Source organism: Tamandua tetradactyla, chromosome 20 (assembly GCF_023851605.1).
Source record: "Tamandua tetradactyla isolate mTamTet1 chromosome 20, mTamTet1.pri, whole genome shotgun sequence".
Taxonomy (NCBI): Eukaryota; Metazoa; Chordata; class Mammalia; order Pilosa; family Myrmecophagidae; genus Tamandua; species Tamandua tetradactyla.
In genome coordinates this window covers 53,672,330-53,698,287 of record NC_135346.1, presented here as the reverse complement: position 1 = coordinate 53,698,287, position 25,958 = coordinate 53,672,330, and the positions used below count along the sequence as shown (strand labels likewise).

At 37.5% G+C, this 25,958-nt stretch overlaps 1 protein-coding gene across 4 annotated transcripts in view; it reads left to right on the top strand.

Annotated features, from left to right (window-relative positions):
• The first annotated feature begins 3,534 nt into the window (after nt 1-3,534).
• UBTD2 (ubiquitin domain containing 2) overlaps nt 3,535-25,958 on the top strand; it is a 75,284-nt gene continuing 52,860 nt past the window's right edge. For 2 of the 4 annotated variants that reach the window (XM_077137650.1, XM_077137651.1), the window contains exon 1: nt 3,885-4,031. In XM_077137650.1, the coding sequence (XP_076993765.1) occupies nt 3,962-4,031 (70 nt within the window). In that variant the 5' untranslated portion in view covers nt 3,885-3,961. Of the gene's footprint in view, nt 3,601-3,884; nt 4,032-25,958 lie in introns of those variants that run through there. The other 2 variants (XM_077137649.1, XM_077137648.1) reach the window with 2 other exon arrangements.

Genomic DNA, 25,958 nt, shown 5'->3' with positions numbered 1-25,958 from the left:
TTATAGTGTTTTTGTATATATGTTATTGTCCACAAAAAAAGAAGGAAAAAAAAGTTGATTGTGATGATAAAAGTATTTAAGTCCAATAGCATCCTATATTCTGGAGCAGCTAGAGGGAAAAATCTGAGAGGATGATATGGAAGCCCATGACAAACTCTGGAATCTATCCTGTAACTGGTTGTTGAAGAGTACTTTTAAAACTACTGCTTTTTTAATTTCTTTGCTTTGTATATATGTTATACTATACAATAAAAATTTTTTTTAAAAACTACAAAGCTAGAGTAATCAATATTGTGTGTTCCTGGCATAAAGATAGACATAAAGGACACTGAAATAGAATCAAGAGTCCAGAAACAAACCTTCATATTTATAGTTGACTGACTTTCGACAAGGGTGCCAATACCATTAATTCAGTGGGGAAAGAATAATCATTTCAAAAAATAGTTGAATAATGTTGGACCTTGCATTATTCTTAGATACGAGTTCAAAAGCACATGTGATAAAAAGAACAACTAGATAAAATGAACTTCATAAAAATTAAAAAATCTTGTGCTGCAAAGCACACTACCAAGAAAGTGAAAGAACAACTCATAATAGAACATATTTGCAAAACCTATATCTAATCGGGGTCTTTCATCTAGAATATATAAAAATGATTAAAGTCAATAATAAAAACACAAACCAATTTTAAAAATGGACAAAGGACTGAACAGAAATTAAAATGACCAAAAAGCACGTGAAAATTTGCCCAACATCATTAGTCATTAGGGAAATCAAAATAAAAACCACGAGATGCCACCTCACATCCTCTAGGATGACTATAACCAAAAAGATGGGCAATAACATGTGTTGGCAAGGATATGGAGAAATACAAACCCTCCTCCATTGCTGATGAGAATGTAAAATAGTGTGGCTATTTTGGAAAACAGTCTCTGGCTGATTCTCAAAAGGGTAAACAGAGTTATCATATCACCTCTTAATTTCACTCCTAGGTATCTACGCAAGACAATTGGAAATATTTTTCTACACAAAACCTTATACATGAATTTTCATAGCAGCTTTCTTCATAATAGTCCCAAAGTGGAAACAACCCAAATGTCTATCAACTGATGAATGACTAACAAAACACAGTATGTCTATTCAATGAAATCTTTAGCTATAAAGAAGAATGAAATACTGATTGTGGATGAACCTTGAAAACATTATCCTAAGTGAAAGAAGCCAGTAATAAAATACCATATAGTACATGATTTCATTTATATGAAATATCCAGAATAGGTAAATACATAGAGATAGAAAGTAGATCAGTGGTTGCCTAGGGTTGAGGGGGATGTTGGGGGAAATGAGGAGTGACTGCTATTGGGTAATGAGTGTCTTTTTTGGGTTAACGAAAATGAGGTAGAATTGATTATGTTCTACCTCAACAAAAAGAAGCATATACACACATGAAAGGTGGCACTGGATCTATGGAGGGTTTTAAGTGGATTGGGCCATTCTGAGAAGTTTCGATAGATGTTGCTGGACATGATGTAAAGAGGAAAGTTAACAGAGAACCCCCATAGAGCTTGGAATCATTGGCCCAATTTTAGAGGTGAGAAAACTGAGCTCTACAGAAATTTAAGCTAATATACCATGGAACTCAGATCCCAACCCAAGTAGTCTGATACGAGAACCCGTCCTTTCACTGCTACCTTACTGTGCCTCCCAGGAACAAGTCTCTTGTTTCCAAGTCAGGGTAGAGAACATCTACAGCTGAGAATCTGTGAAATGGGTGAGATCGTGCTCTCTTCCTAGTACCAATTCCTCAGCGCTCATCAGAAAGCACTCCACTTGGTTGCCTACCATGTGTTTAATAGACGGCGTAGAAGTCGACTATGGTTTCTACAATTTCTAGAACAAAATTCAGGACAAAGCAATCTCTTTGAAAATATTCAGCATGCAGCCTCTCTCCTTCAGGGAAGTGACAGCTGTCTGCTAACATGAATACACAGCTTAGAAGGTTCAGGCAGAAGTCATTGTGACACAACTCCAAATCTCAGAGCGACCCCTGGAAAGTCATAAAAGCATCAATTGTATGTAAGCTCTTTTTGAAGGTTCGTGATCACAAGTGAGGATGATATTAATTCTTCAGTATAAGTTTGATATAGCAGATTTCTATTTCTCACAAGATATTTCTGTGCTTCAACGTAAGCATCGGTCTTTTGTGTGTCTGTTTGCGCATCTGTTTGTTTAACCCTTATTTTAATCTGATTATCAAAGGCATACAAGGGCCGAAATCTTTGCATTTTGGACTATTTCTGTGAGCTAGTTTCCCAGAGGTGGAATAATCCCAAATCAAAGGGTATGAACATATTCAAGGCTCTTGATTCATATTGCCAAATTGCTTTGCAAAAAAGATTGAACCAATTTACACTCCCACCAGCAGTGTATGAGAATATATTTAAATGCAAATTCCAAGCTGCAGAGTCTCTTTCTTAGGTACTTCAGTTAAAAATTTTTTTTTGATGCTAAGCAAAAGCTGACCCAGGATGTTAAAAAAAGAAAGTATGAAACAAAAATGGAGCAGATAGTTAAAACAACTCCTAGGCACAAATAAGCTATAAACTTTAGAGAGGCCTAAGCATGAAGATTAAAAATATAAGGCATCATAACAAGCGGCACAATTCTCAAGGGACCGTTAACAATTTGGTTCAGATTAGAACAGTAACAGCTAAGAATGCAGGGCGGGGTCAATATACTAAATTCTAGTTTTTAAAAAAGCAGGGTACTTGATGTATTTATACTCCACGTTGTTGTAAAGATGATTTAAGGTATCTTAAGGCAGAATCTAGGGAAGTATTGTTTGAATAATCATGCTTGGGAAAATGAAACAAACCCACGCCCCCTCAACTACAGTCAGGGCTTATCTCTGCCTAACGGGATGCCTCGCTTGTGTAATCTGAATCCAGTCTGAAACCACAACGTCCGCCGCCCTCTCCACCTCTAATAATAGGGCACAGTGATTTTAGGTGGCTTGGAGGTGGGGTGGATGGAGCCCAGACTCCAGGTTATCAACCCACTGAGCTCTACACTAATCCAAAAGGTACTGGGACCTCAAAGTTCAGCCTGGAATCTCCCCGTCCTTCCCAATTACTCGGGGAAACGCCCAGTCCCTGCCCGCGAGTCTTCGATGATTACTTCCCTGAGTCCCCGTCCCGACCCGCTTCTACAGAAAGACGAGAAGATGAAGACGCTGGAGAAGGAACCAGAAACTCGATTTCTCCTCTTCCCACTTCTCCTCCCTCACTTTTGTTCGTCCTTTCCCGTCATCTCTCCCTTCTCCCCTTCCCAGTCTTCTTCCTGTCTTCCCCCTCTCCCTCTTCTCGCCTCTCTTCCCTCCCTCTCTTCCCAGACGGTTCCCCCAAGTCGCCTCTTTCCCTCCAGCTCCCCCTCATGCCCCGCCCATCGTGGCCCCTCCCGCAGCCAATCAGAGCGCGCGCCTCCCGCGGCCCCGCCTCTCCCGGGCCGTTCGGCGCGGGCCGGGCTGGGCCCAGGCGGCGGGTGCGGGAGGGCGTCGCCGCTGGGCGGGGGCCGATGGGGCCTGGCGGATGCGCGGCGTCGGTGCGGGGCTCGCCTGGACGTGGGTGTGCGGGGCGGTGAGGGGGCAGGGCGGGCGCTGCGGCCTGCCCGGGATGGACCAGTCCCGGCCTGGCGGGGCCGAGTCGGAGGCGAGGGCGGTGCGCGGGCCAGGCCTGTGGGGCGGGCGGCGGGGAGGCTGAGGTAGAAGTGGGCGCGGAGGAAGGGGCCGAGTCAAGGCGGTGGGTGGAGCGGCGAGGGGGGCGGAGGCTGGGCCGCGGCCGGCGAGCGGAGCTGCGCGCTTGTCCGGAGCTAGGCGGCGGCGGCGGCGGTGCCTGAGGAGGCTGAGGCGGCGGCAGGCCTGGACGAGCGACCGGAGGTGGCGGACGCGGCGCCGGGGGCCCCCATGGGCGGGTGTGTGGGCGCCCAGCACGACTCCTCGGGCAGCCTCAACGAGAACTCAGAGGGCACCGGAGGTAGGTGAGCACCAGGGGGCAGTCTCGGCCCCCCATTGTTCCTGGCCAGGCCCCGCCACCTGTCCCGGTCCCCTTTGGGCCCGTGGACCGCGCGGCCGGGCCCCCGCGCCCCTTTGTCATCCCCCTCCTCTACGTCACTGCTCGCGCTCTGCTTCCGGCCGCTTGCCGGCCTCGGGGGTTGTCCCAGTCCCTCTCCAACCCGGGAGAAAAGTCCTCTGCGTGCCGGGGATGCAGCCCCGGGTTTCACCTACCTTCGTCTCGGCTGGGGAAACTCGGGCCAGAAACTGCTTTTCTGGCCACCTCACTCTCCAGCCCGTTTAATTATTCAGGAAGAGGATGGCGGCGCTGGGGTTGCAGAAAAGCGAATTGATGGGGGGGTTGGAGCGGGGAGCCTAATGCATTCTCTCCGGCCGGCCCCGCCACATCTCTCCGCACCCTTCCTTGTTCTGCAGAGTTGGCTGGTCTCAGCTTTCCCGAGTTTCAGATGACAGCTGCCCTGGTTGGTTCCAATTTGGCCATTTAAACCTTCAAGTTTCTGGAGCTCCGCTGGGGAAGTCTCAAGTGGCCACAGGCATTATTTTAAGGAGGGGTGGGGAAGCGATCTGCCCGAGTAAAACGTGGCTTCTTGCTACAGGACGGGAGTGTTGGGCCAGTTTACGGTCTGGGTGGGCTAGTCAAATTCCAGTCTGTCTTACGTAAAGGAAAATATGTAGGATAAAAGTACAAATGCATGACAGTCAGTTCATACTTTTAAAGGATCAGTACTTTTAAAGTTTTCTAACACGGGAAGTACTTCTACTTTATTGTAAATAGCAATTTGTTGAGAAGAGGTGTTTTGATTCCGTCGATGTTGTAGTATGTAGTGCAATAAATTGTGCCATTACTTGAATTAAATAGTCTTTTGCTCTGTCCGTACATTAATGGTCATTAATGATACTGAAGTATATTAGTGCTTATTATAGGCTGTGTATTGTTTTAATAAAAAAAAAAAGGCTTTTCCACACACTAATTTAAAAATTCTAATCAAAGTTTTCTCCTCTTGTTATTGAACCAGTTTATTTAAGACTTTCGGTAGTATGGCTTAAGACCAGTCAACCTTTGTTAACGTGGGCTTTTAAAGGATGATATCTTTGCTTTGGGTAATTTATTACCACTGGTATCCAGTAAGATAGCTATAGTAGCAGTTCTTGCAGTATTGAGTTCTTGGGACTGGAAGTTATGCTATAGTTTTCCCAAGTGAAGTTTAGGAAAAAAGACCACTAAAACCTTCTTGGTTTTCTTTCAAAGAGAGGCATGGCCCTAATGTAACTGGCCAGGTGAGACTGTGTGGGATAAAAGGATTATTTCTGGAATTTAATTATAAAAGCGTTTATTCTCCATTATTGTCGTGATGGTTAGGAGTTAATTGTGGGTTAATGGAATTAGCTCAGGTGAGTGTTTCAGATTAATGTGTTAAATAATTCTTGATTATTATAGTCGGTTTCTATTGGGAAGGGAGAGACTTTTTCATAAGGATGTTGGCACAGATCCTTAACTTTTCAAACATACAATGGTGGTTAATAATTTTATTTTGGACATATGATTATGAAAATCCCTTTATCAACATGGAGTGAAATATAAATTTCACATGCTTTTCATGACATTTAAAATTGTAAAGATTTTACAATACTTACCTGTGTGTTGATCATGTACCTTATTTTAGAAATGGCTTGATCCTTTCTGAATGTCAACCAGCTTTAGTTAAAAAAAAAAGAAAAAAATCTAACGTTTTTGGTCAGTTGAGTTAGTGTACTTTCTCTCTAGACCTAATCTTTTATGTATGCAAATAACTGTTTATATTTCATGCAAAGTGTTCTTATTAGTCTTAAAAGAATTTGGGGGAATTGTTGCAAGAGACTGTAAAATATGGAAATGGCTTAATATATGGAAATGGCTTAATTCACGTTATAAGATTTGTATTACCTATGGTTTTGGAATCATCTAGTATCTTCATTGGGCATACCTTGCCTAGAATTCGTTTTTGAGTTTCAGCTACTTTGACCATTTGTAATATCTAATTTTAAGGTATGTCATGGAGGTTTTTAAGATTATTTCACAGCTCTCCCCAAGCATCCATGCTTCTAGGATTTCTGATAGTTTTGACATTTTCACACAACAGATTCTGTATGGTTCTCTGCCTTATTATGATAGCATTGTGATGCTGGTGTTGGCACTCAGGACCTCTAGGTGGGGCATTAGACCATGGCATTTGCTAAGGAATTCGGTCTGTTATGATTTTTAAAATAAGAAAAATATGTGAAAAACCTGTTCAATTAAAATAATTGAATATAGTTAACCAGCTTATTTTCTCTTTTTTTCCACTTATTTAATGAAAAGGGTGATGTACAAAAATTTGCTCTGACTTTCTGGGTGTCTCTTATATACATTTGGTGATATCCCAAGAGGACTGACTTTGCTGGTCACAAATTCCAAGGTTTACAGGGGAGTAAGTAAATGCTGGACATTCATTTCCTAAGTTTTCATTCAGAATGTCTTGGGAACATCATTGAGTTTTTTTAGATATCCATTTATAGCAGACTTAAAGCCACCTACTCAGTGATTAGCAATGGTTTTTGAATAACAGCTACCATTTATCTAGCATGTATTATGTAACAGGTACTGTATTAAGTCATTGTTATCTCAGTTAGCCCTCACAACTTTGAGGTGGGTAATATCTCTATTTTATGGTTAAAGATATTGAAACCCAGAGAAATTAAATAACTTGCTCAGCACACATAGTTTATTTATGGCAGAGTCAGAACTTGAATCCAGGGAGAGCTATAATTAAAGAATGATGGTTTATTTTTCCTCCCTCCTTCCCTCTCTTTTTTCTCTCTCCCTCCCTGTTCCTTTTAGCTTCATTAAAATGTATATATATGTATGTATGTCTCTTTATATATAAAACCAGTTCTTCACCGATGGTGAAAGAGAATAGGTCTGTAACCTGTAATTCACAAATCTCGTAACTAAGATTTACTTTCTCAACTGTGAATAGAAAAATGGACTTTTAAGAGGTTGATTAGCAATGAAATAGTTTTTAAAAAGTTGGAAAATGTAATTCATATACCCTCTTAGCTTCTTAATCGAGAGATTATGGTTGTATTTTCTGTAGAAACAATAGGCATTGAGTATTCACATTATGCCAAATGTTGTATTTGCTGTTGTGGGTCCCCCAAAAAAGGAATCATGGTCCTCTCTATGAGTAGCATGTCAGAATCCTTTTTTTAGGAAAACATAACACAATGTGCACACATAAAACAATTATAAAACACTATGTAAACGGATGATACTATAGCATAAACTGCAAGTTCTGAAGAAATAAAGGAAAATAAAGCGATCTTAGCAGGTTAATTAGAGAAAACTCCTTGAAAGTGATCAGTAAAAGCTATATTCTTCATAGATTAGTAGAACATACCAGGTGGAGGAATGCTTATGCACTAAGGCTTGAAAGTGGTTGTAAATAATGCATGCATTGGGTAGTGGTTAATAAGGTGGCTGGTTGCCTTAGCTGAAAGATAGTGTGTGTAGGAAATGAGGGAATGACTGAACAGGTAGTAAGTAGGATGCTACCCGAACTCTTTGAGGAGGAGCTCATGATCTGATGAAAAGAAATCATGAAATAGAATGCTGATTGTTCTTTATTCATTCAGTAAATATTTTGTTGAGTCACTATTGTGTTCTAGTTACTGGGATTACAGCAAAGAATAAAATATCCGTGGACTCAGGGAATTTATAGTCTAGCTCTTTGCTGCTTAGAGTCCTGGACCAGCAGCATTGGCATTACCTTGGAGCATGTTAGAAATACAGCCTTTCAGACCCTTCCCAGACCTGTTGAATGAGAATCTGCATTTTAACAAGTCTCACGTCATTCTTATGCACATTAAAGCTTGAGAAGCACTGGTCTAATGTATGATTGCTTAAAGCGGAAGAGACAAGTGAGGAACCCGTCAAGAGGAAAAAATGGCATGAGTTGGTGATTTATTGAGTATAAGAATATAGAAGAGAAAGAGAAGAAAGCTAATTCCCTATTCGTGAGCTTGGGTGACCAGGAAGATTGAGGTGGTTTGACAGGTATGGGAAATGAGAGAGGCATATTTGGGGAAAGCCTTAGTTCACCTTTCAGTATGCTAACGTTTGGATGACAGAAGAATTTTCAAGTGGAAACTTCGTGTAGTGTGGTGCAGAAGTTTACATATAAAACTCCTAGGTGTTTAGGATTATGGGGTGTATTTTGGAGTCACCTGTGGGAGGTTGACTGAAGGTATAAAAGTGAATGACTTCACTGTAAGTGAAAAGAGAACTAATAAGAATTGAGTCATAAGTTTTTCACAAAAGATAATGAGAGAAATCACTTTTAACCATGGCCTGACACTTAATAGGTGCTTAGAACACTGAATTTTATTGAGTTATTGGGAAATGTAAGGAGAATTCTCTGCCTGTAAAACTTATAGATTTTTGAACTGGCCATATTTATAATTTCAGAAAATAATTTGGTTCATCAACTTTTCATTCAGTTGTGTTGGTTGCAGAAATTCCAGCTATATTTGTTACTCACATCTTAACACAAGGTTGACTATGTGAACATCCATTCCCAGAATATACCAACAGCCCTTTTGAGGTTTATTTTTTCAGTTTAGGAACCAATTATTAGCACTGTATACTGTGGACGGAAGCTTTAATTCATTGAGAATGATAGGAATCTTCATTGTTCTGACTTTTGATAGCCCTTATCTAAAACACTTGTCTTCTTTTTGGACAGGTTTTGACAGATGAATTTTGTTTTAAAATCTAAATTCATTGAAAATGATAGGAGTCTTCATTCTTCTGACTTTTGATGCCGCTAGTCTAAAATATTTGTCTTCCTTTTGAACAAGTTTTGTAAGATGTATTTTGTTTTAAAATCTGATTTTCTTGCTTTGGCAGCACCTTGTAGTAATATAACCAGGTGAGTCTTCTATTGAGAATAGTTATTGAGTGTTAATCTCACCATAATAATGAACTTCTGTCTTTAAATTAATGAATTAATTATATATGTCTTGTGGCTCTTAGGCAAAACACACTCTTGTTGCAAGAAAGCATTAGGTTGGATTAGGTTAGGCAACATGATCAAATTAGCAACATGATCAAATTAATTGCGCATGATGATAAAGTTGCTGGGTTAGTGATTCTCTCATTTTTCCATACTGCAGACCACCTGAATAATTTATCTCCATTTGGTGGACCACTGCTTCTGCTTCTTCCTGCCACCCCTCGTCATTCCTACCCAGCTTTCTGCTTCTGCTTATTGGGCAGTACTAGTCTACCTGCAGGTGCCTCATAATTCACTGGTAGTTCAAAAATAATAGGTTGAAACTTTACTAATGCGTATGTACTTAGAAGATGCATGTTTGTTGGCCAAGAATAATCAGCATGTATTCGTTGTGCATCAGCTACTTCAATATGCAGTCAGCAAGGATCAAGTTCATTTTTTAATATATCCAAATACTGAGCTGAGAGAAATATTGCTGAGTGTACATGGTGTATTGTGATGTCATAGTTTTGCGTGTTTGCAATAACACTTTTAAAAGTTTCCACTGTAGTTCTAGTTTCAGAAATGGAAATTTTATTGAAGTTAGATGTCTAGGAAAAAGGAAATGTTTATGTGTAAAAGTCATTTTAAATGAACTTACTTGAATGTGAGCTCTTAGTGATAAATATTTGCTCAAGACTTGAGTAAGTAATGAATTGGTGACTTTTTGGACATTTCTGATTGAGTTCTTAACCTCACAGGAAGTTGTTAGATAATTTTTGCATTTATTATATTTGGCTCTTAGCCAGGTAGCAAATGGCAAGGTCTGACTATTACTTTGCATCAGTTAAGAGAGTTTCCATGCCTCTGGGCTATGTGATAAGAGTATCAAAGAGGCAGAGTAACAAATAGTCCAGTTCATTTTGTTATAAATCTGTTTTAGGAAAAACTATGACCTTTAACTAAGGCCACATACTTTATTTCTTAGGTCAATTAAGATGCTTCTTCCTGAAACTTTAAAAAATAGGCCTCCATTATTTCTAACTCCCCAGCATTTGAAACTAACTATAATTATAGAAATAACTAAGACCTGCTTTGTGACGTCAGGTAGCTTATGGTTTAGTGGAGAAATCAAACACTTAAATAATTAGGTAAAATATTAAAAGTCTGTACAGCAATTAAAAAAAGTATTATGGAAGTTTAAGGGGAGTTGTGGGGAGCAGGGTCAGAAAGCTTCACTGAAGAGATGGTATTAGAAGTTTGGTCTTAAAAGGTAAGCGGGACCAGAATTTAGATGAAGAAAGGGAAGAAAGGCATTCTGTTTGTAGAGGAAATTACTTGTACAGAGATAAGAAAGAATATGGTATTTTGGGGGACTGGCAAGCCTGTAGAGAGCATTGGTGAAATAGGAAGTTATTAATGTATTTTGTAAGATTTCAGAAGGTCATAAATTTCCATAACGAGTAGAAAAAGTTGAGACAATATAAGTGATACTAGCTGAGTTATTTAAAAAGATTTTTTGTTTTTTTGTTCTTCTGATGATCAAATGAAATTCCACGTAATGCTGCCTTCTGCAAGATCATTTTATACAAATTCTCTCTGAAAGAGTTCCATTATTTTATAATTTAATGGTACTGTCACAGAGTAAGCATGAGAAGTATGTCTAACTTTTTTCCATGCATGTGTTTGTCCCACATCGGTCTGCATCTCTTAATTTGGTCACAGTTTTGTGACGGTTGGAAAGTTTGGACTAAGATTTTGCAGACCTGCCTGGGTTTTAATCTGTTTTGAGAAGAGGCCCGCATTAGCTGTGTTACCTTTGGTTCAGTTTCTTCCGTTGTTAAAGAGGGGATTGGATTAGATAATCTTTACCAAGATTAAATTAATTCTTTTTTCCAAACTTCTTAAATTACAGTTTTCAAACATTGAGAAGTTGTAAACCTACTACAACAAGCACTTCAATAACCATCACCTAGATTAAATATTTTGTCATATTTGCTTTATGTATTTGTGTATATATATTTTTCTTTTTTCTTAACTGTTTGAAAGTGATACAGACATCATGATACTTTAACCTGCATCTCTTAGAAATAAAGTTGTTCTGCATAACCATAATACCATTATCATGCCTAAAAAAGATTGTTATTCCCTAATGTCCTCTGAGATCTAGTTTGTTCTAGTTTGCTAGCTGCTGGAATGCAACACACCAGAGACAGATTGGCTTTTAATAAAAGGGGATTTATTTCATTAGTTCTTCAGAGGAAAGGCAGCTAACTTTCATCTGAGGTTCTTTCTTACATGGGAAGGCTCGGGGTGATCTCTGCTGGCCTTCTCTCCAGGCCTCTGGGTGCCAATAGCTTTCCCTGGGGTGATTTCTTTCTGCATCTCCAAAGGCCTGGGCTGAGCTGTGAGTACTGTGCTATGTTGAGCTCTCTCATTTAAGCACCAGCCAATTAAATCAAACATTCATTACAGCAGGCACACCTTTTAGCTGGCTGCAGATGTAATGAGTAACAGGTGAGATTCACGTACCATTGGCTCATGTCCACAGCAACAGAAGTAGGCGCAGTCACCTGGCCAAGTTGACACCTGAACCTAACTACAACATAGTTCATAATTTAATTCCCCCAATTGTCCCTACAATGTCTTTTTAAAATTTTTTTAATTTCAAAATATGATCTAGTTAGCATTTACTCACTGTGTTTGTCACTTTAGTTCTCCTAGAACAGCCCCACCCCCACCACTTTTCCATTACATTGACTTTTGAAAGGATCTTATGGAATGTCTCACATTATGAATTTGTCTGATTGATTCCCTGTGGTGTCATGTAATGTGTTCCTCTCTCCTCTGTATTTCCTTAAAACTGGAAATTAGGTAGATCTAGTTCTAAAAGAGTATGATTCTTTATTTCCCAGGTTATAGTGGATACAAACTCTTCTCAGTTCTTCTCTGCTCTCTCTCAACCCTGGGCTAATCTTTCATTGTTGAACAACTCTGAACCTTTTTCTCTTTCTTTCACCCAGAATTAATCCTGCCATCCTCTGAACTTCCACAGTTCTATTGTTATAGTACTTAACTCCCTGTACTCTCTGTTTTTTAGCCTTCTAACCTAGTTGTTTTTGTAAATTATCTTCTCAGAGAGTAAGCTCCATTGAACCTGAAGTGGAATCTTACCTTGGTTCTCTCATAATGCTTTCGACTTAGTTAACATTTGTGTGTGCACATCTTTGATTTTTTTATTGGTCTTGGGGAGAGAATAACATCCACCTAATAGAAGGCTCACTGAATTCTAGAAGAGGAATTTTGTTAAACATAACTATATTCTGTGACGAAAAGATCTGGGAATCAGAATACTGGAGTTCTGGTTTCACATCTACCTCTCTTTATCTGTGACCTTAAAAGTAAATAGGTCACTTTCTCACTTCTTACAGTTTTTTCTTATCCATAAAATGAGCATATCAGATGAGGTCCATAGATTCAAACTTTTTAAATAGTTGAATTTTCTTTTTAGGTGTAACTTACATTAAATACCAACATAGCTTCCAGCATTTGATTTCCTTTTATTTTATTTTGGTTGCACAGGGTCATTGATTCACACACACACAAATAAAAATAAAATTGATTAAAAGTCTCATAAAGCTCTGTAGGAGGTTTCTTCAAAGATTTAAATCACCGACACTATCAGCTGTACCCAAAACTTAAAGTGAACAATAACATCCTCTGTTGTGCTGTATTATGACAGTTACATTTTCACTGAGCGTTGTTTGGTTCCTATGTGATGATGAGAGCACTTACTGAGCAGATGTATCGGAGTTCACTGTGATGTTTCATTGAGCCTAGACATCCATGTACTGTAGTAGTGTGCTCACTTGTACAACTTTACACGCGTAGCTGTGTATGTGCCTACATCAACAAAAGATACCATCGAAAGCTACAATTTTCTCAACAGCAGCACTTTGACAAGCAGTTTTCTAAGTTTCATGTATGCGTAGACATGGCAAGAGAAACTTCAGTGTCTTCACAATAAATTTGACGTAGTAGCGCAAGCTGATGTGTTTCGTGGTGCTCTTTGTTTGAAATATGGTATTTGGTGTGGGTGCTTTTAAATACAGCTCTTAAAAATAAAAATATGGGCGGGCCATGGTGGCTCAGCAGGCAAGAATGCTCACCTGCCATGCCAGAGGACCTGGGTTCGATTCCCGGTGCCTGCCCATGTAAAAAATAAATAAATAAATAAATAAATAATATATATATATATATATATATTTTTTTTTTTTTACAAAGTCATTTGGATCATGTTTGTGGAATTCTGAAGCAGGTGTTTGTTTTGTTCCCTTGGGTTCTTTGGAACCCAGTTTAAAAATCATGTGACTAGAGTCTAGGAAATGTCTTGACCTGATACATAATCTCAATTTTTCTTAACTCTGAGGAAAGGTGTACTGTTTCAGGCGTTGTGTTAGTTGTTAAGAATTTCACAGAATTACGAAAAGACTAGTGCTATATTAATAAAGAAGTTTACAGAACTTAGAGGAACAAAATACTATGCAAATTAATTTTGGTGCTGAGAAACCTGTTTAAGATCAAACAAAGGAAAGATGAAACATTAAAAATAGAGAAGGAATCAGTGGGTAATGACTTTGCCTATAGTATCTAACTGCAGTCAGGCTACAGATTCTGGGAAACTTGTTTACTCACCTCCTCTCGCCCCAATTGATATGCATTTGTCTAGATGTCGGGTAGTCTTCCTCTTCCAGAGAACTTCTAACTTCTGTCTTCATGTCTCACTATGTGAGTGAGGTTGTTTCATATTTTAAGATGTGAATTTTATCACTCAGCCCCTTTGAAGATGGAAATGCACCTTGGTGCAGTTAAAGTCCTCTCCCTACCTCCTGAATGAGCTTCACTGTTTTCCTTCCTCTCTTGGCCTAAAATAGAAAAGCTTTTTGCCTGAAGTAAGGCAAACTTATGTTTAAGTTTTGGAAGTTCATACACACAGTACCTGGTGGAAAAGGGTCTGGTGGATGAGATCTTGTGTTGACAGGTTTCGTATGATATGCTGTGAAGGACCTGATAAGTGAGTTCTGGTGTCTGCCCTGCTTATTAAAATCTATTGCTTGTGGAAAATGGGCTAGATTACGATGAAATATGTAGGGATGTCAAAGAAAGCTCTTCTTTCCACTTAGTGAATAAGGTTTAGCTTCTTCCCAATGTGGGGCCTTCACCCTTACTCCTTTTACTTGGAATGTAAACATTTGATGTATGGCACTTTTTACTATAGTTCTTAAAAGTAGCATATCCACCCCAGTGTTTTGTTTGTTTTTTTTTAAAACTTTTTAGTAATTATTTTTTAATTGTTTATTTCCTATTTTCCTCCACAGTATTGTCAGCCCTGTGATGGCAAGGACCTTGATTTGTTTTTCATTATATCAGCAGTATCTAGTATACAGAGTAGTTGCTGGTTGAATGAATAAATAAGTGAAATAATGAATAGACAGTTGTGTGGACTACTTTATCACTTGGAAAGTAAAAGATTTCATACTTGGTTTTAATTATTTCATTTGTGTTTTTGGTGACATCATTGTATTACTAACTAGTTTCTTAATTGTACAGATGCCCATTATTTTTAGTTACAATAGTTTGCTCTAGTATAGATTCTTTTTTTTTTTTTTACATGGGCAGGCACCAGGATTCGAACCCCGGGTCCTTGGGCATGGCAGGCAAGCAAGCACTCTTACCTGCTGAGCCACCGTGGCCTGCCCTCTAGTATAGATTCTTATTGCCCATTTGATAAAAGGAGGAGTCAGTTTAGTAATCTAAATTACTTGTTGGGGTCTCTCTACTTATCTGTCTAGTGTTTATTTATATATTATTTTATTCTGCCATCCTTAGAAAGCCTGGTGGTGATTTGAATTGCTTTTGATATGAAGAGAGGGTTACTTATATTTTTAGCCCACCCATCCAAGTAAAGTTGTGTCATGCCACTGTTGAACTGCTTTTGTGCTTATGTTGAATGAAGGAGAAACGCAGGATTCATGCCCAGCTTATACTGAAATAACTGTAAACGGACTGATGAAGACACCCTTTAAGAATTCTCTGAACCTTATTGTCTTTTGAAAGCAAACATTGTTAGGCATGCTGGGGAAGAGCAAGAGTCTGGGGACAAGTTGACTGGAACGTATCTTTTGAGTACTTAACTAAAGACCGACTTCACTTCAGGTCAAAATGATCAGTCCTTTATCTTTTTTTTTTTTCTAAATTACATTTCTCCATATGAAAATTATAAAGAGCATTGCTTTTTGTCGGTAAATGTATCCAAAGATGCGAATTTAACTATATATATATATAGTTTAAACTTTATGATATATAAACATGCTATTTAACATATGCTTTGTATTATTTGAGATATTTAGTAACATTTTTCACACTTTTTGTAGTGTTGTTATTTTTAAAGTCTCCCTTTCTGACTTATTTATACAACAAACATTTATTGAACATACCTATGTGACATACTTGAACTTACATGTAGATATCACAACAGGGTCTAAGCACAGTGGCTTCTAAGTGATAGGTACAAAACAATTATTTGTTGAATGTATTAATATTATTGAAACCATTAAGGTAATAGTTGAAAGTTCACAAATATAATTAATATGTTAGAGCTATGATTATTTATTTACAATACTACCTTTTTTGGTTGTCTTTTCAGTTTTTAAAGAACTTTCACATGTATTTTCTTGATTCTTACCAGGTCCTTTTTGACTTTAAGGAAGGCTTATTTTTTAGTATTGCCATTTTACAGAGAGGAAACTGAGACACAGAAAAGTTTTGATCTGAATAGGGAATAGAAAGGATATCTCAGACTGTAAACTCTGTTTTCTGGTTTCTAATTCAATATTCTCTCCATAAATGGTGAGGGATTTTTGGTTGACTTTTCTTTCCTTGCAGCAGAAGTATGTTTTTCTTCATGGCAGTAAAGACAATTGAGTTAAAGTTAATACAATGTGGTTTTAAAGGACTCTTGTGCTTATACTCCAAAAAGAGAAGATGACAGTAAAAAAATGAGGTGGGTAATTGTCTTTAATCTTGATCAGCAAATTATATTGCATTTTGCAAGATAGAAAGCTTAAAAATTAAAGATCTTAATTGTCTAACTGGATCAAATAGAAAAAAGTGATAATTTCTTGCTTCTCTCTCTTTGTGCCCCTTTACTTGGTTATGATTTTTCTCATTGTTACCTCTGCCTTCTATCCCAGAGTGAATATTTTCAGCTTAAAACTCAGTTTGTATGAGGAAGTTAGAATGGTCATCATCCAAATATCCCTGAAGGTTGGGAGAAGGATCAAATGAGAGGGAGGAGTTGTAACAGAGAAGATAAGTTTTAACAAATGATAGTGACTACTGAATCACTGTATTGATATTTCTTGTTAGTCTCTAGTATATTAGAATACTTGAAATTGAAGAACTGTAACCTATGCCATACTTTGAAATTTATTTTACAACTGCTTGTTAAACTGTATTTTGAAATTTATCACTTTTCTGTATATGTTATATTTCACAATACAAAATTTGTTTTTAAAAAATTGCCATTTGTTTAATCCTGATTTGAATGGAGCAGTTGAATTGTAGGGAGAACAAGTTCCTGGCAGTCCTTAAGGTGCAAGAAAGGAAGGCTTTGTCTGATCTGAAGAAAATGTAAAGCTTTTCTAGGCCTGTGCTCCTAAATCACCCTTAGTGGAATATTGAGAGATATATCTGCCTCAAATTATAAAGTGGTAATTGTCCCAAGGAGTGAGTTGAAGGAGACTGCATCAAAGTTTTCTCTGACTGATATATCCAGCAGTTAATACGAGTGGGGCTGGAACCCAGAAATGTCTGCATTTGTAACAACATATGAACATTTAGAACCATCTCCTGTTTAAAACTGATAAAAGGAACAGCTGTCTCCTAAAGTGTCTCACTTAGAACTGTGGGGGAAGTGGTCCTACAATATAAACTTTCACTTGTCATAGCCTATGCTTTTTCTGGCAGTCACCAATAAATTTCTGCCTTGGATTTCAGCTATGCTGAAAATAATAATTTGAACTTTAGTGATTAAAAAGTCTTTGGGCCTTTGATCGTTGTTGTGTTGCTACAAATTAACACACAGGACTTGTTGAGCAAATTCTGTGAATTCGGTTTTTGATCTTCTGGATTTGTGATGGTCGCAGTGTTTCATGTATACTCTCTGCCTAAATGACTCAGAGCAGTCTGTAAACCCTTTAAGTTCTCATAATTTTGAAGTAAATGGTTGAGATATGTGCCACTACAAATAGCAAGTAGGTCATGGTGAAAAGAAACCTGGGGAACAATAAAATGCTACTCAATACTTTTGGAATGAACATTGTATAATACACTTAAGCTGTAATAGGAGCACTGAAAATGGCAAAAATAACTTTATCTGTTATTGAATGAAATGTAGTTCTCTTGGAAGCCAAAAGGAGACTGTCTTTCTACATTGGATTGTGTATGGGGTAGAAACCAGGTTCTTGTGTACGTTTGTATTTTATTTTCCTATGTACCAACTGAACACTAAATATACTAACTAGAAATTACAAGGTAACCTGAATTGGGCAAGCAAATGACTGGAAAAAATAACTTTTTCTGTAATAAGATTTTTAAGCTTTTAAAGAAGGGAATAATAAATGATAAATATTAGTAATAAAGGTAGGTTTTTCAGTTAGGGACGAGGATGAATACGAAGAGTCTTATGTCACCATTTATCAGTGAGAGAGAGGGAAAGAAGTTTTTAGATAAAACCTTGAGGGGAGAGTAAAGGAAGAATTAAGATGTAGAATAATATCTTAGTTGTCACTAAGAAATGGTTTTGATTGAATAATGAGTAGGAAAGATAAAACACTGGCATTTTTTTTTTGTAATGCAATCTTGGGGAAAATGTTATGCAATTTTAATGAATAGGAAAATATCGATTAATGTTGTCTCTGCATTTACTCTTGATATAGTCTAAAAGCTTATTCTAACATTGCTAAGCTAATCAATGTCTGCTTAGAAGTTCAGACTGGAGCACTTCTAAGATCAGTTTTGCCTTCTTGGTAAAAGAGAAGAAAGTTTTTGATTCTTACATGCTATATATATTCATTATTTTTATAGTCTCTTTACTGTTTTACGTGAGAACTTGTTTAGGAATAATCCTTTCTTAATATTTATAGTCATTTTTAGAGCTTTTATAAACTCTTCTGAAAAATCAGAAAAAGTATCCAAAAAACATATTTTAAGAGAAACTAAATCACATGTATCCTGCAACTTAACGTAAACATTTGGTATGTATCCTTTCAGATTGTGTATGTGTATGTGTAAGAAAGAGAGAGAAAGAGGGTATGAAAGAAGGTAGAGAGGGACTGAAAGACAGAACAAATACGGGTTTATGTGTCCAGAGAAATGTTACGTGCTTATTGAAGTCATTATACGTGTATGACTCTTCCTGCGGTATGGCTTCTACCATTTGCCTTTACTCAGAATGTCATTGTTACCCTTGCTTAAGGGTACTGTCATTGTTAGCTTTTCATTTTGGGAGGGTTTGTCAGCATTTTTTTCTAAAATTGACCTTACTATCTGTTCTGAGTTAAAATTAGTACAGTTGGTGTTAACATGAAAATGATGTGAGAGGTGAACATTCCAGGACTTAATCTGAGGAAATGCAGTGTACACTAGAGCAAAGAGAATACTTAACTAATGAAGGGCTAGAAGTGTACAAGAATATAGTACTGCTTACTGTTATTGACAGTAATTTTTTTCTAAACAGTGCAGTTAAATAAAGTCAAAGTAAAGCTATTATGATGACAGCTGTAGATGCAGAGTAGAAGGATTAACTGGCATCCAAGATACATCTGTAGTATTTCTTTGTTTGCATCAAACTGTAGGTTACTTTGTTTGCATCAGATATCATTTTATTTATAACTTGATGGAGAGAGAATTTGATGTCTGAGTGCCAGTTTTGCTTTATGGATTTTGTGGTGAGGTCTTGGACAAGCTAAAATATCAGTAAGTTCTGTGGTTCTGTTCCACCTACTCTTTGATTGTTATCCATTCTTAAAAGTAAGAGGGCTTTGACTGCACTTTGAAAAGTATTAAAGGAGAAGTACTTGACAGTTGAATGCAATTAAAGTATGTTTGCCCACATTTTAACAAATCTTTAAAGAATATTAGAATTATCAAGTGAAGGAAAATTTTCAGATTGAAGAGGAACATCACCTTAAATAAAGAGTCTTATGGATGCTTGTGTCTCTCTCAGAAAGTACATTTGGTGCTTTGGCAGCAGGCTCAGGAGAGGCACCAATATGCTTTTGGTAAATGGTGTGTACCTGTCTGAGCAACAGTGGGTCATTTGGTCAATTAGGGTCAGTGCCAACTCACTCTGCCACCCTAGCCACTGGTTCGTACCTTTGAAACCCTGTGGAGTCCTAAGACCATATAGATGAATTGATAATATATTTTCATTTAGTGAAGATAAGTGAAAGTCCAGATACATGTTGAACATTAAGATAGTAAAGCCAAAAGACAATATAGTCATAGTGTTTAAGAATATAACCTTGAAGTCAGTCTGTATTTGAATCCCTGTTGTATCATTTAGCTATGTGATCTTTCAGAAATATTTTATTTTTGTTTAACAAGCATTTATATATTTTTTTAAGTGCCAGGCACTCTTCTAAGTGTTTGACAAGTATTACTCCATTAAATCCTTGTAACAATCCTATGAATTAGATACTTTATTGTCATCTTCCTTACCATCCGTATTCCCCGCCCCCCCCCCCCATACTCCTCATCTTAAAAGGTTCCCAAAACTACCTACTGCATGTTATGGACTGTATTTAACAGGAATACCTCACTAGTATCGGAACAATACTAGGGGTAAATAACTGAGTGGGGGGAGATAAGAGTTATGCTGGTGGGGAGGGGCTTCTCTTTGGTATGGGTGTGTCTACCTGTTGTTTTTCTCTGGAGCAATGAAGATTGTCTAAAATTGAGAGTGATGATTGTACAACTAATAACGACTATGAGACATTTATTTTGAATAGAATATATGCTGTGTGAATATATCTAAATAAAATCTGCGGAGTCTAAATAAACAGAAAAAGTTTTTTCATCTTAAAATGGAGATTATTTAGCCTTTGGGATTATTGTGAGGATTCACTGGGGTGGTGTATGTGTATATAGCAGTTTACACAATAGCTGGCCATAGGAAACAGTCTCAGCTATTGTTAGCATTTTCTAAAGAAAATAACATTTTGTGATGAACCACTAGTACTTTCCTTGAAGGGTCTTGTAAATGTTTATAGGAGTTCTGTACTTTAAAGGCTTATTGCATATTCTTCAAGAATTTTGAGTTGATTGAGGTAAGTATTAAATTGTCTAATTCTGCTCAGACTGAGTTACCGCTCTTATGGTGTCCTAGGTCTTTGGAGTCGAGTGAGAGCTAGGTTAGTATAGTTCTCCCAAAACCACATCTGTGTCCTAGGGACAATCAGAGGGTCATAGGATTTTTGGGTTTTTTTCCCCTTTATTTAAAACTAAAGTTCTTTGTACTATTGCAAGATAGTACAAAGAATTTCTGTAAACCCTCCACCAAGATTTCCCCAAATGTTAATATTTTATCACATATGCCTTATCATACTCTTTCTTTGTATATGCACATGTGTGTAAATATAGATATTGTCTTGAACCATTTGATTAAGTTACAGACAGAAAACACCTTTATTCATAAATACTTTAGTGTGTATTTCCTAAGAATAAGGATATTCTATTACATAAATCCAATACAGCTGTCAAAGTCAGGAAAGGAATATTAGTATAATGCTAATATCTAATTATATCTAATCTGCAGACCTTTTTCAAATTTTCCATGGTTTCCACTAATATTCAAAGAAAATTATCCAGGATCATGCATTGAGTTTAGTTTCATTATCTCTTTAACCTACAACCATTCCTGAGACTTTGTCTTTTATGACCTTGACATATTGAGAAGTAAGGCCATTTAGTTTGCAGAGTATTCATCAATGACTCATTTTGACAGGAATGCCGTAGAAGTAAGATTGTGTCTTTCTCAGTGCTTCATTTGAGTAGATACATAATACCTGTTTGACCCATTATCGGTGGTATTAACTTCGATGACTTATGATGTCTGCCAGGTTTCTCTACTATTAAGTTACTGTTTTTCCCTGTGCAAATAATATGCATCTTGTGGAAAGATTTGTCTAAGTGCGTTGTTTATTATCAAACTGGCACTAGTTTTAGCATCTATTGATGATTCCTGCCTGAAACAGTTTTTATTGTTTTATGGTGATTTTGTAATTCTATCATTTCTTGAATTTGTTAATTGGTATTTTAATGTAAACAAAGATTTTTGTTTACCTCATTCATTTATATTAGCAGGGACTCATCGTTTTCTGTTTTATTCAGTGGGATATACTTTCTTAATACTGTAATTTATTTTGATGTTTCAGTTGTACAGTATTGGCCAGTACGATCCCATCCATGCTGGCCCTTTGTTTTGTGTTTTTTTGACATGTCCTTGTTTTGTTTTGTTTTTTTAATACTTCCTTGTTTTTTGGCATAAGATATTGTGGGCTCATCTTATGCTTTACCTGTCCCATCCTGGAATCAGCCAGGGATCTCAGGTTCGTTTTAGTGGAGACTCTGGGTATGTTTAATGTTACTCAAGTGTCATTGCCTCTAGCTCCTGTCAGTGGAAAGAGCTAGAAGATAAATAGACAGATATACTTGTGTACAACATACATCTACATCTGGTTCTATATATCTTTTTACATATTACAAGTAATGAGTCCAACACTACAGGGTTCATTCTAGCCTTCCTCTATCCATATTTATAGTTCCTTTCTCTAACAGTGGGAAACCTGGTTCCCATTATTCATGGTTTATTTAGTTACTTGCTCAATCCAAGAATGCATGTAAAGAAGTTTTGGAATTGCTGATTCATACTGTGACAAACAAACCTACTAGTAGTTCAATATGTGTTGACAGTTCTTGTTCTAGTTTGCTAGCTGCCAGAATGCAATATACCAGAAACGGAATGGCTTTTTAAAAGGGGAATTTAATGAGTTGCTAGTTTACAGTTCTAAGGCTGAGAAAATGTCCCAATTAAAACAAGTCTATAGAAATGTCCAATCAAAGGCACCCAGGGAAAGATACCTTGGTTCAAGAAGGCCGATGAAGTTCAGGGTTTCTCTCTCAAGTGAGAAGGCACATGGTGAACACAGTCAGGGCTTCTCTCTCAGCTGAACGGGTACATGGCAAATACGTCATCATCTGCTAGCTTTCTCTCCTGGCTTCCAGTTTCTTGAAGCTCCCCGGGAGGTGTTTTCCCTCTTCAAAGGTCGCTGGCTGGTGGACTCTGCTTCGTAGTGTTGCTCTCTCTGAATTTCTCATTGTCCAAAATATTTCCTCTTTCATAGGACTCCAATAAACCAATCAAGACCCACCCAAATGGGTGGAGACATGTCATCCCCTAATCCAATTTAACAACCACTCCTGACCAAATCACATCATCCAGGGAGATGATCTGATTACAGTTTCAAACATACAGTATTGAATAGGGATTATTCTACCTTTATGAAATAGGATTTATATTAAAATATGGCTTTTCTAAGGGGGCATACTTCCTTTCAAACCAGCACAGTTCTTTTTGTCTATAGCCTCAGGGTGAAATTACTATCAAAATTATCGTGTTCAAAAGTTGGTTTAGTTCTGTACTCCTTCAGTGTAAGTTGCATTTCATTTAAAATACCTTTGTTTCTCTCTTTTTTTTCATTTTGAGATTTCCCCTGTCTTCCTTGTTGAATTTATTTATTTATGTGAGCATGTGAAATTTTTAACATAGTTCTAAAAGTTAGAAATAGGCAAAAAGGTATACTCAAGGAAGTGTCAACCCAATTCCTTTCTACATCTCTACCGTCCTTTCTACTCTGTTCCCATCCACCATCTATAAGGAGCCCTCTGTAAATAACTAGAGTCATTGGTTTCTGCTTTATCCTTCTGATTCTTTTTGTATAAATGAGCTGATATATAACTTTTGTTTTTTTTTCTTAATTGCAGGACCTCTTTTGAATAATGAGAATTTGGGTCTCCAGCAGGTTCATTATATCCTGCATTGTATTCCTTGACCATAGGATACCTCATTATCCTGTACCTACACCTAGGATACGTCAGTCTAAATTCTTACATATTATATATTACTGGTTTTTGATGTGACATTTGGTAGAAAATCACATTACCTTATAGTTATACCTCATTTAAATTAACTTTTTATATGCTATAAGGTATTGAGTATCTCTTAGAATCCTTGGTTGAAGTGAGGTTTCTTTCCCTTGTATGAAGTACTTTTCTGTCTACATCTGTGCAGATATTTGAATGATATTTTTGTTCTTTTATGTAGGCACCAAATAGATCTGAACTAAAAAGTTTTGAGTTCCCAAAGAATAGTAACCATTTATTTTTAGGTTCTTTATACAATGGAGCATACAAGATGTTAGACAATACTCTTTGATTACTGAATGTAATCGATATAGAATCTTTCCCTGTTTAAACAACAATTAGAGTTTCTTAGCTTTTACTAACTTGAAATCTAGGAGAGACTTTTCTTTTTTAATAAACATAACAATATACAAACACAAACATTCTTACCATACGGTTATTCCATTCTTGATATAATCAGTAACTCACAGTATCATCACATAGTTGTATATTCATCATCATGATCATTTCTTCGAACGTTTGCTTCAGTTCAGAAAGAGAAATCAGAAAAAAAATCATACATACTGTTCTAGTTTGCTAGCTGCCAGAATGCAACACACCAGAGACAGACTGGCTTTTAATAAAAGGGGATTTATTTCATTAGTTCTTCAGAGGAAAGGCTGCTAACTTTCAGCTGAGATTCTTTCTTACTTGGGAAGGCACAGGGTGATCTCTGCTGGTCTTCTCTCCAGGCCTCTGGGTTCCAGCAACTTTCCCTGGGGTGATTTCTTTCTGAATCTCCAAAGACCTGGGCTGAGCTACGAGTGCTGAGATGAGGTATGCTGAGCTGCTTGGGCTGTACTACGTTGAACTCGCTCATTTAAGCACCATCCAGTTAAATATCATTCATTGCAGCAGGCACATCTCTTAGCTGACTGCAGATGTAATGAGCGACAGATGAGGTTCATGTACCATTGGCTCATGTCCACAGCGACAGAACTAGGTACCTTCACCTGGCCAAATTGACAACTGAATCTAACTACCACACATACCATACCCCTTAACTCTCCCTTTCATTGATCACTAACATTTCAATCTACTAAATGTATTTTAACATTTATTCCCCTATTATTTATTTATTTTTAATCTATGTTTTACTCATCTGTCGATAAGGTGAATAAAAGGAGCATTAGACACAGGGTTTACACAATCACATAGTCACATTGCGAAAGCTATATCGTTATACAATCATCTTCAAGAAACATGGCTACTGGAACACAACTCTACATTTTCAGGCAGTTTTCTCCAGCCTCTCCATTACGCCTTAACTAAAAAGGTGATATCTATATAATGTGTAAGAATAATCTCCAGCATAACCTCTTGACTCTGTTTGGAATCTCTCAGCCATTAACACTTTATTTTGTCTCATTTTGCTCGTCCCCCTTTTGGTTGAGAAGGTTTTCTCAGTCCTTTGATGCTGAGATCCAGCTCATTCAAAAATTTCTGTCCCACATTGCCAGGAAGGTCCACCCCCCTGGAAGTCATGTCCCACCTAGAGAAGGGGAAGGCAGTGAGTTTTCTTGTCATGTTGGCTGAGAGAGAGGCCATATCTGAGCAACAAAAGAGATTCTCTTGGGGGTGATTCTTAGGCCTAATTTTAAGTAGGCTTAGCCTATCCTTTGTGGGATTAGGTTTCATATGTACAACCCCAAGATTGGGGTCTCGGCCTATTGTTTTGGTTGTCACCACTGCCTGAGAGAATATCAAAAATTATCCACTTGAGGAAGTTGAATTTTCCCCTTTCTCACCATTCCCCCAAGGGGACTTTGGAGATACTTTTTTATTCACTGTTCAAATCACTGTGGGATTTATCGGGGCATCACTCTGGACAAACCTACAAAATCTCATGCCCTACTCAAGGCTCCATGTACTATGGTATTCAATTAAGCTGTCCACATAAGTTATATTAGGAAATGCACTAGTCAAAATATAAATTTTGTACCAAATAAACATTTTTTGCTTTAGTCTCACACAGAAGTTAACGTTTTAAAATATTAATTACCATCTGTTTTCAGTACCCTGCAGTATTCACATTCCTTTGTTCTTTGTCATGCAAAAACATTTTTAAATTTGTATGTTTGGCCACTATCATTATGCACTTTAGGCATTCCTAGATTATACCATCTCAGTCTTTATCGAGACCGTTTTTTTTGGGGGGGGGGGGGTGCATGGTCTGGGAATCAAACCCAGGTCTCCCACATGAAAGGCAGGCATTCTAACCACTGAACTACCTGTGTACCCTTTTTAACATTTTTTTTACTGTGAAATATAGCAAATATGCAAAAAAGCAACAGATTTCAAAGTTTGATATGGGTTCAAGTTCCTCAATTTCAGGTTTTTCCTTCTAGCTGCTTCAAGACACTGGAAACTAAATATCAATATGATGATTCAGTAGTCACACCCATTTGTTAATTCCTAAGTTCTCTAACTCCTTCTTCTCCTTTGATTCTTCTTCCAGTCATTAGGAATATTTGGGTTATACTCATTTCTATTTTTTTTTTCATGTTGGAAAGAGGTGTGGACAGTGTGGGATTGGGGGATGGAACTGGTTGATGTCCTTGGAGAGAGTTTCAGGA